This window comes from Argentina silus, assembly GCF_951799395.1.
Source record: "Argentina silus genome assembly, chromosome: 10".
Lineage (NCBI taxonomy): Eukaryota > Metazoa > Chordata > Actinopteri > Argentiniformes > Argentinidae > Argentina > Argentina silus.
In genome coordinates, this window is record NC_139664.1 from 8,051,934 (window position 1) to 8,069,598 (window position 17,665).

At 43.5% G+C, this 17,665-nt stretch overlaps 3 protein-coding genes across 7 annotated transcripts; 2 read left to right on the top strand and 1 right to left on the bottom strand.

Annotated features, from left to right (window-relative positions):
- Nucleotides 1-253: 253 nt before the first annotated feature.
- Nucleotides 254-8,115, bottom strand: casp2 (caspase 2, apoptosis-related cysteine peptidase). Its single transcript, XM_083678090.1, has 11 exons — nt 7,551-8,115; nt 7,280-7,433; nt 6,838-7,008; nt 5,873-5,945; nt 5,200-5,291; nt 4,266-4,445; nt 3,718-3,846; nt 3,452-3,542; nt 3,152-3,337; nt 2,754-2,863; nt 254-2,643 (listed from the first exon to the last, which is right to left on the bottom strand). Exons 2-11 carry the CDS (start codon nt 7,430-7,432, stop codon nt 2,509-2,511), a joined length of 1,320 nt encoding a protein of 439 aa, XP_083534216.1. The 5' UTR covers nt 7,433; nt 7,551-8,115; the 3' UTR covers nt 254-2,508.
- Nucleotides 8,116-9,211: 1,096 nt separating this feature from the next.
- On the top strand, nt 9,212-14,731 carry rap1gapl (RAP1 GTPase activating protein-like; the record flags this gene model as incomplete). 3 transcript variants are annotated; one of them, XM_083678085.1, is made up of 19 exons in its annotated part: nt 9,212-9,282; nt 9,437-9,469; nt 9,645-9,735; nt 9,932-9,967; nt 10,078-10,125; nt 10,525-10,722; nt 10,924-11,021; nt 11,367-11,445; nt 11,595-11,648; nt 11,769-11,852; nt 12,211-12,311; nt 12,492-12,621; nt 12,858-13,031; nt 13,181-13,276; nt 13,400-13,486; nt 13,636-13,791; nt 13,974-14,060; nt 14,171-14,202; nt 14,359-14,731. In XM_083678085.1, the coding sequence occupies 19 exons, from the start codon at nt 9,212-9,214 to the stop codon at nt 14,456-14,458; spliced, it is 1,755 nt and encodes a 584-aa protein (XP_083534211.1). In that variant the 3' UTR covers nt 14,459-14,731. The 3 variants fall into 3 exon arrangements, with proteins under 3 accessions (XP_083534211.1, XP_083534212.1, XP_083534213.1); XM_083678086.1 differs by having other exon boundaries at nt 13,205-13,276; XM_083678087.1 differs by having other exon boundaries at nt 9,218-9,282; nt 9,650-9,735.
- Nucleotides 14,732-14,837: 106 nt separating this feature from the next.
- Nucleotides 14,838-17,477, top strand: LOC310810371 (glutathione S-transferase kappa 1-like). 3 transcript variants are annotated; one of them, XM_083678096.1, is made up of 8 exons: nt 14,838-14,977; nt 15,247-15,330; nt 15,410-15,491; nt 15,632-15,760; nt 16,121-16,266; nt 16,431-16,547; nt 16,844-16,937; nt 17,265-17,477. In XM_083678096.1, the coding sequence occupies exons 2-8, from the start codon at nt 15,259-15,261 to the stop codon at nt 17,312-17,314; spliced, it is 690 nt and encodes a 229-aa protein (XP_083534222.1). In that variant the 5' UTR covers nt 14,838-14,977; nt 15,247-15,258; the 3' UTR covers nt 17,315-17,477. The 3 variants fall into 3 exon arrangements, with proteins under 3 accessions (XP_083534222.1, XP_083534221.1, XP_083534223.1); XM_083678095.1 differs by having other exon boundaries at nt 14,849-14,977; nt 15,231-15,330; XM_083678097.1 differs by lacking the exon at nt 14,838-14,977 and adding an exon at nt 14,984-15,109.
- The last annotated feature ends 188 nt before the right edge of the window (nt 17,478-17,665 follow it).

Here is a 17,665-nt window from a genome sequence, read left to right on the forward strand (position 1 = left end):
AATATAGTATAGCATGCATAGTACACAAACTCACACACAAATATATCCAAACACAGAGTTCATACAGAGTCGATATTTCATAGAAAAAACAGAGGGTTGTTTATTGTCATGAACACTTGGCAGTCATCAGTTATTGATAAGAACATGTATTATCCCCCCTCCCCCCTCCCAATAGCCTGACATAGAACCAGACCCCTCTGTACTTCATACACAGTAGGATGAAGTTACCTCTACATGCTGATCTAAGGTCAGTTTTGCATTGTCGTCGTCCCCCCCCCCCCCCCCGCCATGGTCAAGGTTAGGATTGGGAAAGGGTAAGGGCAACTTCTACCAGGAGTACTTCATACAGAGCTTATACTGCAGATAAGCACAACACACCTCCTCTGTTACTGGTTGGTTTACCTCTCAATCAATACTATTCTATCATATCCACCTTTCACTACAACACTGTTGTATGAACACACACTCGTCTGCTCTGTTCTAGGAAAACGTCAACATTGCTCATGTGTCACTCCGACACTATGTGTTTATTGTCTTCCTATGTCACTGTCAAACTGTAATGGGTCAATAAGTATCTGTAATATGAAATGCTGGTAAGCGTTAATAATGTTCATAATACTAATCATTTAATTCATTCATTAAAGCATTAATCATGTAATGAATGTTTGTCTATAGAAACTGTGTGACCTGAAAGTCACCCTTTGCTGATGACTTGAGTAGACTAATAGAATAGAGAAGTAGAAGTATTGCTTATGAACTGTGCTAAAAGCTTGACATGAGGATGTGTAGCTGACAAGGCATTTAAGCAAGATGTACGATGTACAAGACCCAACTGTTTAAGGTTACCCAACTGCTTCAATGTTGAAAGGCAGATAAGAATATGTGAAGACCCGCCCTGCGGTGCTTTGAAAGTATAAATGTATGCTTGTAACTTTGTTTTGGGTTAGAAACAGTTTGTTTCTTGGTTAGAAACAGACTGCCATGCTTGCAATCATTAAAACAAGTAAATAGAACATATATTGTGTACGTGCCTATTTGTGCAGAGTCTCACCAAATACTAAGTGGTAAGCCTAGATTTCCACGACACAAACTCAATACAGCATACTGTAAATATACCACTTAGGTAATATATCTTTCTCTTGTGGCACATGCACCTGCATAACATGTTAACAAGTAAATTTCATACTATAGCTTGCTTGCAATAGTTGCAAAATAGCTGCTTTAGAAATCAATCCATACTATATTTCATATCTTTGTAAATAAACAACCACCGAAATACAGTGAACTTACATCTTACTGGAGGGGGGGGGGGGGGGGCATGTCGACAGAGGGGAAATACTATTGGGTGTCAGGGTGGTCGTAAACATTGGAGTTCATAGATTGCAGACCCCTACACTTGCACCACATTCCCCTGGCAGACCACCACCATGAGGGGCCGGAGGAACACAACTCTGAAGTCATCCCATGATGGCTATGTATTTCTATAGCCTACAGTTAAAAGGATACTTCATGCAGATGATACATCTAGGGGTACCTCCTCTTGTGGATACCTAGGAAGTAGCGAACGCCAAGATGTGTTTATTTTTTCTTTAAGCTACCTGATGTAAAGTATTGCTAACTTGTCAACGGCCACCTTCTCAGTGAGGTAGAGGTGGGAGAACGGGGACAGTTATCTGGCAGAGAAATGGTCATGACTCTACAGTCAGTGAGTTGTTGTCCACACAGCCAATCTTAAAGGAGAGCCTCATCAGCACAGTGCTCAGATCAATAACTCAAATGATCAACTGAATTGTCAATCATTGGTGACTAACTCTACTTCTAAGAATGTACTTCATTGGAGGTCTCTGAAATACTAGGAAGCGGGAGGGTGTTGAAATGTATTTTCCTCTGAAGCTGCAACAACCTATCATTCTACACTGCCCCCTGTCTATGAGTCTAGTGGCCTACAGGAACATATGTACATAGTCATGCATTTCAAAATAAACATATTGTTTTCATACAAACAGCATTAAAATCCTTACAAAAACAGACTGATAAGGGATTTGCGTAAAAAAAATTAAACCGATAAAAATAGATCTGCGTAGAAAATACATCTTTAAAAGTCATCTTGAAACCCAAAAGTTACTGTTTAGTAAGAAATCAAAAGCGCGAAAAATCTGTGTCAAAAGGATACTTCATAGAATATTTAAATCCTACTTTTAACTGGCATAGAAACACACACACACACACACACATATATGAATAAGCTTAGCTTAGCTGAAACACAGAAGCAGCTGTATACCAATGTCATGCCCATTACCAAGTACATGTAGATTAACATAAACTTGTTCCATTTTCCAGAGTTTCTGTGTGTATGTGTGTGTGTGTGAGGAATGTGTGTCTGGGAATTTGCACAGCAAATGTGAGTGAATAAATCCTCTGTGTGTGTGTGAGTGCGTGGCAGTAATGGGGGTGGAATGTGTGTGTGTGAGTAGGGTCAGAATGTGTGTGTGTGTGTGTGTGTGTGTATCAGTACTGCGGGTGGTACTTGGGGAATAGGTAGAGGTCTTTGCAGAGGGAGCTGGTGAATTCCGACATCTCCTTGCAGCGATGGTGGGCAGTTCCTGGGGCATAACCCTCCCTCTCTTTAATACGCCCATTCACCTGGGGAAGGAAGACGGCCAGGTTAGATATACATTCACTAGATATTGAATCACGACTGTATTCCTTTACCAGTGTCTATGACTGTGGCTTGTGTGTGTGTGTGTCTTTACCTGCACCATTATATCTGAGAGGTGTGTGTCTTTGGTTCGGAGGCGGAGTGCTGAGTTGAGTTCTTGAATGAACCAGGACCCTCTCTTGGTGTTCCTCATGGCTGCAGTGCCTATCAGGAAGAAATCAAATACAGCAGACTATAGTCTAGTGCACTTAGATACACACCCAAATACAGGTTAAAACACAACACACACCACATATGCCATTAGAGACTAAAATCAAGTCTCACAAACACACATATTGTCAGTCACCTGAGTACAAACAAACACACACACACACACACACACACACACACACACACACACACACACACACACACACACACACACACAGGCCTGCACGTCCGTCCGCCCATCCAGACAGAGAGAGAGAGAGAGAGAGAGAGAAACACACTCACCTTTGAGGGAGGCGAAGCCACAGATCATGTCAGAACGCTGGGGAAGTTTGATCCTCAGCCGTCCTCTCTCCTCCCTCAGTCTCGTGTCTCCATCCTCCTCTCCCCTCCCTGCATCTCTCTGTTCACAGCCAGGTGACTGGGTCCTCTCTGGCCCGTCTGACTGCTCCACACCACAGTCCATCTCCTCTGACAGGAAGAGACAGACAGGTTAGATGAGGATAGTTATAGCAGTAAGCTAAGCTAAGACTTTAATTTGAGGGAGGGAGGGAGAGAGAGAGAGAGAGAGACTTGGAAGCTCACCTCCCCTGCAGGCCTGGATGAAGAACATCTTGGGTTTGTTCTGCAGCAAAGGACAGTGGGCATTATCAAACGCCTCAAACACCCAGTCCAACTGAGAAAGAGAGAGAAAGAATAAATGACTATTTTGAAAAAAAAGCAACACTTTCAGTTCTCTTCGCTGAATGAGTTGGTTCAACTATCAAGGAGAAACACACGCGCGCGCGCGCACACACACACACACACACACACACACACACACACACACACACACACACACACACACACACCTCCAGTAGCTGTCCGTCTGTTCCATAGATGGCCCCCTCAACGCCGTGAGAGAGCAGACACACCACACAGCTGGACACTGTCTGGTGGTCCTGCCGCCGACGGAACTGCTCAATGCACGCCCGCATGCCCTGTCAGAGGGAGAGGGGGAGGGGGGAAGTAGGGCCCATCAAAGCTGCCCCCTGGATTGGCTTATATGCAGAAGAAGCTTTAACAAGTAGGTATCTGCACTGTAAACAAACGCCTATGGCCAGACTGATGCTTTAAAACACCAGTCTTCATTAACACCTTGTGTACAACAGGCCCCTTTGAAGTGCAAGTTACATAAGTGCCTCAGTGCCACTGAATGGAGCCTCAGAGGGGGTCTACTGATAGTAAAGCCTGTGCTGTTTACCTACTGCTGTGTGCAGTAAGACTCTTTGACACTCTTTAGGAGTCTGGTTCCTGTGGGTTGTTGGCCCTACTCACACTGCCAAGGCAAAGTGTTTGTGTGGCATGTGTGTTGTATTGGTTGTTGATAGTTCAATGTGTGTGTGTGTGTGTGTGTTACCTGAGCAGTGAGGTCTCTCTGGACAGTGACCTGGTAGTCCAGCTCAGTGAAGACCTTCCTGAGGACCTCCTCGTCCACCTCCCCTCCCTTACGGGGGTCAAGATCAGGAGCACAAGGGTCAAAGGTCACGTTACTGATCACCAGGGCCAGGCCGCGCGGAGACGAGCTCATACTGTAGGACTGGGAGGGGAGGTAGGGAGGGATGGATGGAGAGAGAGAGAGAGAGAGATAAGAAGGCATGGTTAAAAAAAGAGATAAATGTTACCTAAAGGAAACAAGTCTGTACTTGTAATTACTGTACTGTAATTACTGTAACCGCTACTTTTTCTGTCACTGTACTTCAAAGACAGTTTCATGCATGACTGGAGATGAGTGATGACTCACTCCCAACCTGAGGAGGACGTGTACCGTTCCCCACAGATGGGCCACAAATTCTACCCATTTCCTGTCAAACTTGGGTCTGTGGGAAAATGATGACTTCTACAGACCAGTGGGGTTCCCCTGTTAAGGTCTGTTTACACAGCCTGTTTAAATAGGACTGCAGAGGCGCTACAGCAGCTGAGACTTACACTGAGGGGGGGGGGGGGGGGGGAGCGATACCTTTGGGGACAGTGTGAACATCTGCTGGTAGGACACACAGGGCATAGGCTTACACGAACATATAGATTTTGAAGTGGCTGCACAAGTATGTCTTTGTTGCATCGGCTGCTAAACCAAAACTAATTGCTCCAAGGGGACGAGTATAACTCTGTTGTGTTACAGCAGTTGTAGCCATTTCAAATACAGGAATAAATATATAACACTAAGCAGAGATACGAGTTTCACCTGCATGCAGTGACTAGTAGTTCCATCCACAGCCTAACATGTAGAAATACCAGATGTGGACGCTGGTTCACCTAGTCATGTTGACAGAACATAGAGAGAGGTGATTTACCTGTTGCCAGTGGGAGAGGTAGAAGTCATGTGTACAGGGAAGAACAGGTGTGATGATGGGACTGTCTGCATCCAGACACATCTCCATGGACTCTGAAACACAAAGGGCTTCTTCTATTGCTCTCTGCATGGTTTTCAAGTTCAACACAATATGCATGAACTCTCTAAAAAGATTATTACTAGACAATACTATGCCTCTATGAAAATGGCAAACATCCCAAAACGCCTGAGGGCTGTGTTACATTCAGGACTGCATGTTTGTGCAACACTTTAGCCTTGATTAGGAAGTTCAATGCACACTATTAGTAACAGTAGCGTAATAACCTTTGTACTACAGCTCTGTGAGAGGTCCACGGGGTGTGGCGCCTGCAGGTGTCGAGAGTAGCTAGCCGCGCAACAAAGCTGCCGCTCTCCCACTTCCCACACTGATATGGTTGTATAACCAGACATTCAAGAGAGATGTTTATATCAACAAAACTATTCTAGTTTCTATTTGTGTGCATGAGGAAATCAACTAACAGACTGATTACATTTTTTTCTTTTCCTTTTACACACCAAAACAAAAACAAACCCTCGCTCCCTGCTTCTACCACAATCTCCTAGGAAACACACAAATATTGTGAACCTAATTGCTGAAGACAAAACATTGTGATCATGAATGCAGCTCTACTCACCGTGCGTTCTGGCTCTCTTCGCTGCAACCATTTCCTCCTGTATGGGCAGCGGTAAGGGAGAGTGCACAAATCTCTGGTAAAATTAGAATGAGACAATATGAGTTTAAGTTCAAATTTAATTGTCATATGTACTGGGATACAAGGGAATCTGACAGTACAAGGACATTTCTACCTGTAAACTCTCCTTTTTGAAAAACAGTATGTTTGACACCATTTATCCATCATCTGCCAATAACTTTAATTCAGTTTATTATAACGTAATAATGTGTATAATAAAGTGAACCAGAATGAGCTAGCAATGAAATCAACTTATTGAGCTGCATTTCATCCTTTGTTGTTGTTTTTCAATGACCCAGCAGAAACTTGTATTCTTAGCTTTCCAGTCAGTGCCTCTCCTGCAGTGTGAATACCTGAACAGCCAGCTCTAGCTTAGGCTGGGTGTGGTATGTGACTCTCACCTCGCCCCTGTCTCTCTTCTTCTCCCTCTTTCTTTCACTGTCCCTCTTCTCCTCCCTGTCGCTGTCTCTCTCCCTGTCTAGGGACGTGGATTCTGTGAGCAGGCAGCCGCCTGAAGCTTGGGTTGGGAGCGGTGTGGTGCTGCTCTCCCCGCTGTCCTCCACTCTCTCTTCTTCTCTGTCTAATGACTATGTCTGGGTACTCTGAGTAGGGCACACAGATTGAGGCTAATGTCAGGTGGTCACCTCTTTCTCCCCATACCTCTCCCTATCTCTTGACTCTTGTAGGAAAGGTATGCTGTAGTGCTCACCTCTCTCTCCCCATCCCTCTCCCTCTCTGGTGACTGTGTGACCAGGCTACATGGGTGCTGTTGCTCTGTTTCTGTTTCTTTCCCTGTCTCTGCTTCAGTCTGCAGACTCTAAGAGCAGGGTGCGCAGTCTGAGGATTATGTTGAGAGTAATGTGAAACGGTATGGGACGGTGTAATGACAGTCAATGCTGCACACTCACCTCTGTCTGCCTCTCACTACTGTCTCTCTCTGGTGACTCTGTGAGTAGGACACACAGGTGCTGCTGCTCTGTGTCTCTCAGGGCCGTGCAGAAGCTGTTGAATGCTCTGGGTCCACGCTTGGGCAGGAGTGACAGCAGACGCCAGTTCCGCTTTTGATTAGTCAGCTCAGCCTGGGGAAAAAAAACAGTCAACAGAGATTAGAACAACTACACAGCAAGGTCAAGTACACCTGTGCTTGCAACCTTTGCTCAATCAATTTCATTCATTACAATGAGCTTGTATTGTGATTTCTGCCTCCACCAGCCAGACATTCACATAAATCAATGTATACCTGAATTAACTGATATGAGTCAAGAAAACGCAGAACAGAATCTGTGTAGACAGAACAACCGCAAAGGAAACTGAGTTTGACACTGAAGAGTGTTAAAGATAGGAATTTACCAGAATGCTCTCTGCCATGTTGTCGGTGAGAATGTCGTCTGCCTGCAGCGACTGAATGAGTAGCTCGTCCACCACCATCTCTTTGCAGAGAGCCACTGAGCGCTTCCGAAGCGCCCTCTTGTCCCGCTCCAGCATCCCGCAGTTCCCTAACATTCTGTTATGGGACACGGGAGAGGGTCAATGTATGACAATACATGACATACTGGAGTTAATTCAGTTGAAGAAGTAAAACATGCTACCAGGTCAAAATCATTTTTTATCATTGGCTAACCTTGAACTGAAGTTGTCTTGATCGTTAGCCGATAACCTGGTCGAAAGTTACCAACCGGTTGATGATTATTGTCAACGTGTGGCTATCTAGCTAGCTGACTAGATCAGAACTTGAACTGCTCAGGTAGGCAGCTGTCATGTCATCATTAGCTAGCTAGCTAACAATGAGAGAGGAAAGATAATTGTAATGCTCCACCGAAGCCAATCGTATGATAGTACAAGCAAATAGGTATGACCAATAAGGACCAAAATCAAAATTGCACCAAATACAAATAGTAAGTTAGCTGGCTTGTGTGACTAGCTACATTTCTAAACCCCAAAACATTTGCACCAGTTATGGGGACAAAAAAGTAGCTAGCCAGGTTTGCTCAAAATGAACGCTAACGTCGGAATGCTCCTCTTTCGTATAAAGACGTTAAACCGCGTGGATTCCAACAATTCAGGCAGAAGATTGTTGGCGTTCTGTTCTTGCTTCGAACGTAGACTGTCTGTAAAACTAGATTACTAACTCCATTGCATTGGAGAATATGTTGCACAAATTAATAACATAACGTTGTCTACGAAAAGCCAACTTCCGCGCGTCTGCTGTGTGTATAGTAATGGGTGTAGACGAAATTCATTGTTTAGCATTTTAGCCATTGAGAGTTCAATCTATTTTGAGTGGCGTTTTAGCAGGCGAATGAGACTCAGTTGCCCGCTTATGAGAGGGCGTATTCTGTGACTCATCAATCAACTGAATTTTGAATTTGAATCTATGCTTACAGTAAATAATCAACCAATTGATAAGAGGCGCTTAGAAGACTGGCATAAATAAGTATCTAATGGTTACACGAAGGGGAGAGAATAACATGTCATTGGTGGGAATAGGGGCTGTGGGAGTGGGATTTAAGAGCAGTTTGGAAACTGCCCAGCCCACTTCGTGACTTATTTTTAAGTGTTTGCCAGGAATTTAGGTCCATATTGAGGTCCTATTGAGCAGTAAAACATTTTCAACATGCCATTATGATGTAAATGATATTGGACACCAACCACCAAAGAATGCCATTGATTTAGGGCCTATCCATTTTAATCCATGTGTACATAACCATTCACTACATATTTTTGTATCCCCCCTTTACTCCTCCTTTATATTTCCCCTTTAGCAGTGTGCCTCCTCAGAGTCCCCACCCATGCCCACCCCTTCCTCTCCCTCCCGCTGTCTTGCTCCTCTCTCTCAGTGTGTGCTGTCAATAATTGATGGTTCTCACTGACTCAAAGGGTAACAGGTCTAAGAGACAATCTCTCAGCCGTTTCTTTATTTATTTCCAAGTCTATCTTTACACACAGCCAGTGTGTGAGACCACCATGTGTGTTTATTAGAGCATGGCAATCGATGAGGACCGGCCTCACTGTGTCTGTTTTATACATGCGCTGTATGTCAGGGGTCATGGCGGCTTATTCTCCATCAGTGTGTGCCTGTGTGGCCATGAGTGGGTTAATGTTGCCCATCTAGCTGACAGCAGGATAGAGGGAAGGAAGTAGAGAGAGATTAAATGAGTGAGAGGCAGGGGGCAGAGAGGAGGGGAAAGGGAGTGATAGAGTGAATTAATTCATCCCTAAGCAGTACTGATTGACTCCATAGCACACTGGCACACACAAGCTCTCTCTCACTCACATAGAACGATGGAGAGAGAGAGGAGGAATGACAAGTTCTTCTCCAGAAAAAGAAGTTTAACTTTTGGGGCATATGGAGGGTGAGTAAAAACTCACAGTGTTAGAGGAGAAATTACATGCTTTGTTTCAAAATCTCTTTTACAGATAATTTTTCCTGAAATTTAATGTTGTTCATAAAAGTAGCGCTCAGTGTACATTCTCTGCTCTAAGCTGTTGCCACTTCCCTATTTACAGTGTGGACAGATTCACATGTGGGAATGAAACGCGGTAAGTTCAACTTCACAATAACCTTTATTTACCTTTTATCCAGTTGCTGTAATTTGTCCTCGAGCTAGCCATTTTATACTGGCACCCTCTTGAATCCCTTAGCCCTCGAATGAAGAGAGAAATGATTAGTGATGAGTTGTATTTCTCTCCTCTGTCACTCCACCTGTTGCTGCAGACCAGAATCTTTAGAACACAGCATTTTGGATATCCTGGATTCTCCCTCCAGCGAGACCAAACCTTTTCTCTCTGCCAGCAGCAACCAGAGGGTAAGAACAACAGCGTCACCATATGACCATTATCATCACAATATCCTTTCTGCATTTACTGTAATAAGTTGATCACATCATGACAGAAGGCTAATCTCCATGAGAGAACTGTCTTGTGTTGTTCCTCTTTCCCTCTCATGTTTCTCCTTTTCCTTTTCCTTTGTCTTTGTCTGACTGTCTGTGTTTGTTATTAAAGGTAACAGAGCTGTTTGAGATCATTGAAAAGCTTCAGGTGAGTTCATGGTACAATTTCCCCCTCCCTGGTTTGCTCAGTCAAGCCTGAGTATTAGAGTTTTCTCATTAGGCAGTCCTAACCCTGTGCTCGTCTCCTTTTCATCTCAGGGCAGCAGGCTAGATGAACAGCGCTGTGAATTCCCTCTACCTTTAAAGGTTGGTCTTTCATGATATGTTTTCATGAAATATACTGTCACGACATTGTGTGAGTGAATAGTTCTGTGTGTGTGTGTGTGTGTGGGTGTGTGGGTGTGTGCATGCATGCGTGTGTGTTTTGACATTGACCTTTCATTTTCCTATTCCATGCAGGCATTTTGTTTCCCTAAACATTGACATCACAACAGTAATAACAATCATAACACATTAAATCAGCACAGTTCCCCTGTGTCTCATAAAGCTTATGTCATTATTTGGAGGATATCTCATCATCACCAAACATCATCTATACATACAAACAACTTATTTATGAAATACCGGTAGATCTATAATTGGACAAAAACAATGGTTTTATGGACAGCTTTTTAATCATCACCTCACCCCTTTTTTTTTTTAAAGTCTCAGCTGTTAAAGATAGGGGGCGACCTTCCCCTCATCCTGCCACCAAAGCTGGGAGGCTACTGGATAGACCCCCCACTGGAGAGGTTTGCGGAGATGAGTCCCACATCCTCCCAGTATGGCCTAGGCCCAGAGAGCTATGACATCATGGAGAGAGACAGCGACGCCAAAATGTACCAGGAGTTCTTCCGGTCGAGAGTCAGTAGGCCTACAGTACCTTTCATGGAGCTGATTCTATTCTATTCTATTCTATTCTATTCTATTCTATTCTATTTTATTCATTGGATAGTAACAATGGAGACTAATAAAAGCTAATCTGTACCACTGGCCACTGTATTGCAGCTATGTGTATTTTTTCAATTAAACTCTCTCTCTCCCCCTCCCTCTCTCTTCTGTCAGTATCATCACTCGTTCACTGCAGTGGACTCCACTCTGGGACCCCTTGTTCTCTCTGTCTGTTTGGAGGAAGAGGAGAAGAGGCTGAGAATTATACTAAGGTTTATATTCACATGTCTATTGTTATAAAATGGGTGGAATACTTTATTTTATGAAATTTAGTTTTACAGGGATAATGCACATTAATCAAAATGTCGGTAAATGTGCCAGTTTTAGCCAGCCGGCTAATTTACAACTGTGGTCCCTGGCTACTATAGTTAACTGTATTTATACATGTTTGGTCATATAGGAGAAGTGGTTACTAGAGATAGAGTAGTGACATATTGTGAGAACATCAAAGGTCCTCTTTCTGATATTCTTGATTGCAAAACAAATGATGTAAAACCCTCCAACAAGTACATGAGTAATCAGTTATGATGTACACTCTCTCTGTGTTTTTTTCACAGAATGAAGGAATGCTCTTTGCATGGAGTTTTCTCTGTCTCTCTGTTCCCTAGCATCCCTTCTACTGTGGAGTTGGCCAAGGTATTAGTAAATATCCCTCATACTGTTACGGTTACTTTGTCAAATAATGAATCAATCAATTACCATCTCATCAATATCTAATACTATTGGCACTCAATCATGCAGAGACAAACACTAAACTGACCCTTCAACCATCATGTTTTTTCCAGATGCTTTGTGACAATGTGACTGTCCCCAGGTTTGAGGTGGTCAGCTATCTCAAGGTACTCTATATTCCCTAATGTTTCACATTCAAATGACCTCTGTAACCAGACACAAATGTGACACTCCCCACCCACCTCTCTCTATCGATCTCTTTTCCTCTTTCTCCCTCTCTCTCTCAGGCCCCAGAGCTGATAACAGCATTTGATGAGCACAGAGTCTCTAAGAATTTCAAGTTTGGCGTCTTGAACCAGAGGGAAGGACAGGTAGATAACTGTACCATAGACACAGTTATGGACACACTCTTGGATACTGTTGGTACACTTTGAAGAACCCTTTTGGGTTCCATGTAGAACCCTTTTGGGTTCCATTTAGAACCCTGTGTGGAAAGGATTAACATAGAACCCAGAAGGGTTTAACATGGAACCCAAAAGGGTTCTACATGGAACCCAAAGGGTTCTTCAAAGGGTGCCCCTACAGGGACAAATGAGCAACCCTTTTTTGATACTAACGTTTTTTAATGTTACCATATTTCACCCTTCTCTGCAGCATTTTACGTTCACTGAGGTGCTGACAGCATGTGTTTAATGTACACTCCCTCTCAGACTCTCTCCCTCTTTTTAGCTGACAGAGGAGGATATACTCAGTAACAATGAGGAAAGTGAAGAGTTTCGGGAATTTCTCTCTTTTTTGGGAGAGACAGTTCAACTACAGGGTTTCACAGGGTAATGTGCAATAAATGATGACAATGTTTTACTGGAGAAATGCCAGATTACTGTACTGTATGATGTCTTTGATGATTCAGAAGACATCTACTGCTGAAGTTTACTCACAATCTCCCCTTCCTCTTTCTCTCTACGCCGTCTCTCCCACACCTTCCCCTCTTTCTTCAATGTTTGTCTTAGGTTCAGAGGAGGTTTGGACGTGTGTCACGGCCAGACAGGAAGACAGGCGGTCTTCACTTCCTTCCATGGAAGGGAAATCATGTTCCATGTTGCTACCAAACTGCCCTTCACAGAGGGAGATACGCAACAGGTCAGCTAAGTTCCAATCTGTCATACAATCATCCATATCTTTAATGACGATGGGTTTAGGCTATTGTTCTCCCAAATGGTGGGTTTGGGACTTGGGACCCTCTGATGGGTCATGACTGGGCCATAGGCCACTAAGACATTTGAGAGGCACTGATTTAGGCTCATTAATATCACACACTTAAACCTAACTCCTGTCACCTTCACCCTCCTTCCAACCCTCCTCATCACTCCTCACAGCTACAGAGGAAGAGGCACATCGGCAATGATATCGTGGCTTTGGTTTACCAGGAGGGCCACACCCCTTTTCTGTCTGATGTCATCAGCTCCCACTTCCTACATTGTTTCCTAGTGGTCAGGAGGGTGAGGAGAGGGGAGGGGGGCAAGGACGGGGGAGGAGAAGATGTTTTCCAGGTGAGTGGGAGGGAGATGAAGAAAAAAATAAAAATGTAGCCACCTCTTGTATCTCTGACCCATTCATATAAGGCAAAAATGAATGAGGATAGCCAATGGCTTATTTCTGTAGTTTATTGGTGAATCTATACATTGTTGATTATGTCCAGTGCCTCCTCACTTCCTGTTTAAAGGTGTCAGTAACAGCCAGAGAGGACGTGCCTCCCTTTGGCCCCGCACTCCCAGATCCCCCCATGTTCAAAGAGGTGAGGAAATCAAATCAAAGGTATTTGGGTATAAGGTGCTTACAGATCAATGCAGATGAAGATACGCTTACAGGGAGAGGATGCCACTCTAGACTACTGAGTGTCTGTTGGCCTGTCTTCCAGAGCTCCCTGTTGAGAGAGTTCCTCCTGACCAAGCTGATCAATGCAGAGATCTCCTGCTATAAGGCTGAGAGGTTCAGCCGACTAGAGGTAAACAGAAAACAACACCAATGCAATGAGACCAAAATACATTTGAAAAGTCTGCTTGCTTTAGAAACCCGAAGCCGTGAGTTTCTATTCCCCTGTCACTTTCCTCTTCTGCTTCCCTCTCTCCTTCCCTCTCTTTCTCTCTTTCCAAGCTCCGCACTCGTTCCTCTCTCCTGGAGGGGTTGCAGGCGGAACTTTCCACACGCTCCCAGTGCATGATGGGAGATCCGCCCCTGACTAGCCTCCCGTCGTCTGAGGGGGTGAAGGGAGCGACTGAGGGGAGCGGAGGATTCATCGAGAATTTTAAGGTTAGAGCAAGAATCCTTCACTCTTTCATATGGTTTTCAGAAAATATGGGGTATCAGAACATATGGGGTATCAGAACATATGGGGTACCAGAACACATCAGTTTTTCCACCTTTCTGTCTAACCCCTTTTCTGTGGCCATATAATATCTAATTTTATTAACTTTCTCTTTATGTTGTTTCAGAGAGCCATACGAGTGCGCAGTCACTCTTTTGACACTCTGGGGGTCCCTAAAAAGATTGTAGGAGTGGGGCTCACGCTGAAGCCTAAGGTAACCCATATCACAGATGAGGGTGCTTTCTTTATTTCACAGAATAGCTGAATCATATGTGTCTTGAGAAAATACTGACCACACGTTTTCATTTTTGTCTCCCTCTACAGACTGCATATACTACAGAGAGAGACGGGGAGAGGTAAGACACCTTAGAATGCCTACAGACAGATGGAAGGGAAAAACAGAGATAAAGTGAGAGAGAGAGGGAGAGGGAGGGGGAGGGGCGGGGCGGGGGGGGGGGGGGTGGAGTAACTGATAGATATAGACATAATCTCCTTCTTTTCTTGTCTTTCAGTGATCCATCAAACAAGCCCCCTGGGACCACTCTTCCCCTCATTGACAATCTGGGCTCCTCAGAGGTCAAAGGTCAAGCCAGTCCCCAGGAGGAAACATAGACAGAAATAGAAGTCTACATTATAGTAATAGATTATGTAATAACTATATAGTATAATAATGATGATAACTAAATCACCCTGAGTGAGTGCTTTGTATATACAAACTGTTATGTAAAATAAGATGGATAAATGCATAGTAAAGTCATAGTATTTATTGAAGTATATATTTTAGAACATTGAAATGTTAATAGTTGGATTAATTTAATTGAATAAAAATAAATAATGTATCATGTTTTTGACTTAAAAATTAGTATATGAAGTAAATAAAAATATATCCCCAACTGACTTTTCACTCAAATAAATCTCCTCATAATACCACAGCGTGGCGCTGATGGTAATGTAATGGTTTGTGTCCAAAACTAAGAGCATCATAGGAGAAGAAGAGTGAAAGCAACATATTTCTAGCAGCAACTCTAGTCGAGATGGAAACGTTATAGTTAACGCTCCAGTAATTTGCAGCAGTTTAGTGGTGGAGAAAAACAACGTCAGCATTCAGCTGTATTGCACGGGACTCAAAAGGTGATTTCAAAAGAGTTTTGGTGCATTTGCACATGTGAAAACAATTGATTGCGAGGTGCATTTAATTTCTGTCAAGGTTAGTTGAACTTTGACACAGTTGTTTGTGACAGACTGCGTAGTCGGTGTGCAAAGGTAACGTGCTCAGAAATGATTAATGACATTCACTCTTTAATTTCCCCCTTACATTTAAAGTTTTACATTTGGTCGATTATTTACAGTAATATTTATGCGGATAACCATATTGTCACAACAGCTACACTGTGTTGCAGGAAAACTTCAAAATGTCAAGTTCCAAGAAAGTGATCGAATTTTTCTATGACGTGGTCTCTCCATACTCCTGGCTGGGCTTTGAGGTTCGTATTAGACGATCTATGGTTGCCTCGAGGAATTCTGGAATAGATCAAGATGCACTTACATTATTCTGTTTCGCAGGTCATGTGTCGCTACAGAAATGTATGGAACATTGACCTCAAATTACGTCCTGCGTTTCTGGGAGGTGTCATGCAAGGGTCAGGTAAGGCTAAACATTTTAATGACCGTACAATATATTTCCCAATCACGAACAATGTGACCATATGCCTACTGTACAAGTATCTGAAATGTTATAGTGTGCAATGCAATATGATTTGATGATTGTTATGTCTTTTATTCTAGGCAATAAGCCCCCAGGTTTGGTCCCAAACAAGTTCCTGTACATGACCACAGACCTACATCGCCTGTCCCAGTACTTTGGTGTCCCCATCAGTCCCCCAGCTGACCCCTTTGAGGCCATGTTCAAAAAAGGTAACCTAAACACGCATCACATGCCACTACTATGCAATAGGTGCAATAGAGGGACGCCAGCCTAATGGCCTTCATTTCATACTCTTGTGTAGAGCAATAATGTACAGTATCTGGATCAAAACAGCATCTTAACAGGTCTTGTCTTCAGTGCAGTAGGCCAGGATTTGGTAGCTGGTGCTGACAGCAAGTCTCTCCCTGTAACACCCCACTGACTGCTGCTGTGTCTCTTGGGAACCCTCAGGGAGAGAGACAAACATGGAGCTAGTATAACTTGATTTAAACAGATTCTAATTCTAGCGGGACCATCATTATGCCCTTGTCCGTTCTATTTGATTTGTTTGTTGTATCTCTACGTCCCAGGCTCCTTGTCTGCGATGCGTTTCTTGACGGCAGTGCAGGAGAAAGAGGTGGGCGGAGACAAGCATGTGGTGCAGTTGTCCCGCGAGCTGTGGAAGAGGATCTGGTATCAGGACCTAGACATTACCCAGCCTGCCTCAATCTCTGAGGTAGGAACCAGGAAGTGATTGATCACTGGGGCTGGAGTCTATATTCTTAGAAATTATTGGGTACTGTGCATGGCCTAAATGTAATAGTTTGTGATTTGGCTCAGGTAGTTGGTAAATTGTAGTGTTATGGATTTAATGTATTTGGGTTCATGTTACTTTTTCAGGCAGCCTTGAAGGCGGGACTTTCTGCCAGTGAGGTGGAAGAGCTGCTGAAACTGTCCACCTCTCAGCAAATCAAAGACAAGCTGAAGAGCGCAACCCAGGAAGCACTTGATCATGGGGTCAGTTTCACCTTCCCCTCCCCCTTGTCTCTCTTTATCACCACACACACCCTAACCCTGGCCCTGCCCCTAAACTATTGCCGATGGCCCTTGTTGTTCTGGTGTGACCCAGCGGGCGTATGCATTATGGTGGGAACTCTTGGGGTCATTAAGAAAACGTTAGCGCCCTTTTAGTCTATTTTTCGCTTTCACTTTTCAGCAGTTTCATAATCTCTCTCTCTCTATCTCTATCTCTATCTCTATCTCTATCTCTATCTCTATCTCTATCTCTCTCTCTCTTTCTCTCTCTCTCTCAGGCCTTTGGCTTCCCTCTGGCAGTGTGTCATGTCAATGGAAAGGCAGAGACGTTTTTCGGCTCTGACAGATTTGAACTCATGGCCCACTGCATAGGTGAGTTCACACTCTTTCCCACACTATTATTCACTATAATCGCCAAACTCCGCCAAACTTCCACAATATAGGGACACCATATTTTCTTAAACAGCCAAATCAAATCAAATCACGTGGATATGACACCTCACAAAACCAACGTTTTTCTGAAGACTGATAAAAATGCAATTACTTAACAAAAGACAGCTATCAGTATTGTGATGTTGTAGCTTGATCTAGCAGTTCTTTTGTTTAGATGTTTAGTTTGTTGCCATGTGATCTCTGTTAGCCAATCAAGATCCAGCTCACCGCTATCCTTTTCCAATCCTATGCTTCTCTGTGTTCTAGGAGAGAAGTGGGTGGGACCTCAGCCTGATAAACATACTGCTAAACTGTGACTTGAAACCTGTGTTGCCATGAAACACTGTTAGTGTGTTACAGATTTTGTGCAGGTCATTTTAAATGTATAAAAGTCTGCACAGGCCCACAAGATGTGAAACACACCTTGTATTCTTCAAATGGAACTCATGAATATAAATAAATACTGTAGATATTCTTTTATATTAGCCTTTCTCTCTAGTTTTGACAATAATAATTAAAAAAGGTACTGATGATGTTTTGACTTAGCATTCACACCACCACACAGGAATGATGAAGCTTGACATTCCGGTTTAAGCGCATTTAAGGCATTAGGAAGCTTTGAGAGCAGAAAGGCATATCTCACATTTTCTCTCGCCCTAACAAAAGAC

Bases quoted from the DNA above. Each gene is read 5' to 3' on its own strand.
- casp2 (XM_083678090.1), bottom strand. From the start codon at position 7,432: ATGTTAGGGAACTGCGGGATGCTGGAGCGGGACAAGAGGGCGCTTCGG. The intron at 7,009-7,279 runs GTAAATTCCTAT...TTTTTTCCCCAG, and splicing joins ACATGGCAGAGAGCATTCTG to GCTGAGCTGACTAATCAAAA. The intron at 3,543-3,717 runs GTGTGTGTGTGT...TCTCTTTCTCAG, and splicing joins CAGACGGACAGCTACTGGAG to TTGGACTGGGTGTTTGAGGC.
- LOC310810371 (XM_083678096.1), top strand. From the start codon at position 15,259: ATGTCAAGTTCCAAGAAAGTGATCGAATTTTTCTATGACGTGGTCTCT. The intron at 15,492-15,631 runs GTAAGGCTAAAC...CTTTTATTCTAG, and splicing joins AGGTGTCATGCAAGGGTCAG to GCAATAAGCCCCCAGGTTTG. The intron at 16,267-16,430 runs GTAGGAACCAGG...TTACTTTTTCAG, and splicing joins AGCCTGCCTCAATCTCTGAG to GCAGCCTTGAAGGCGGGACT.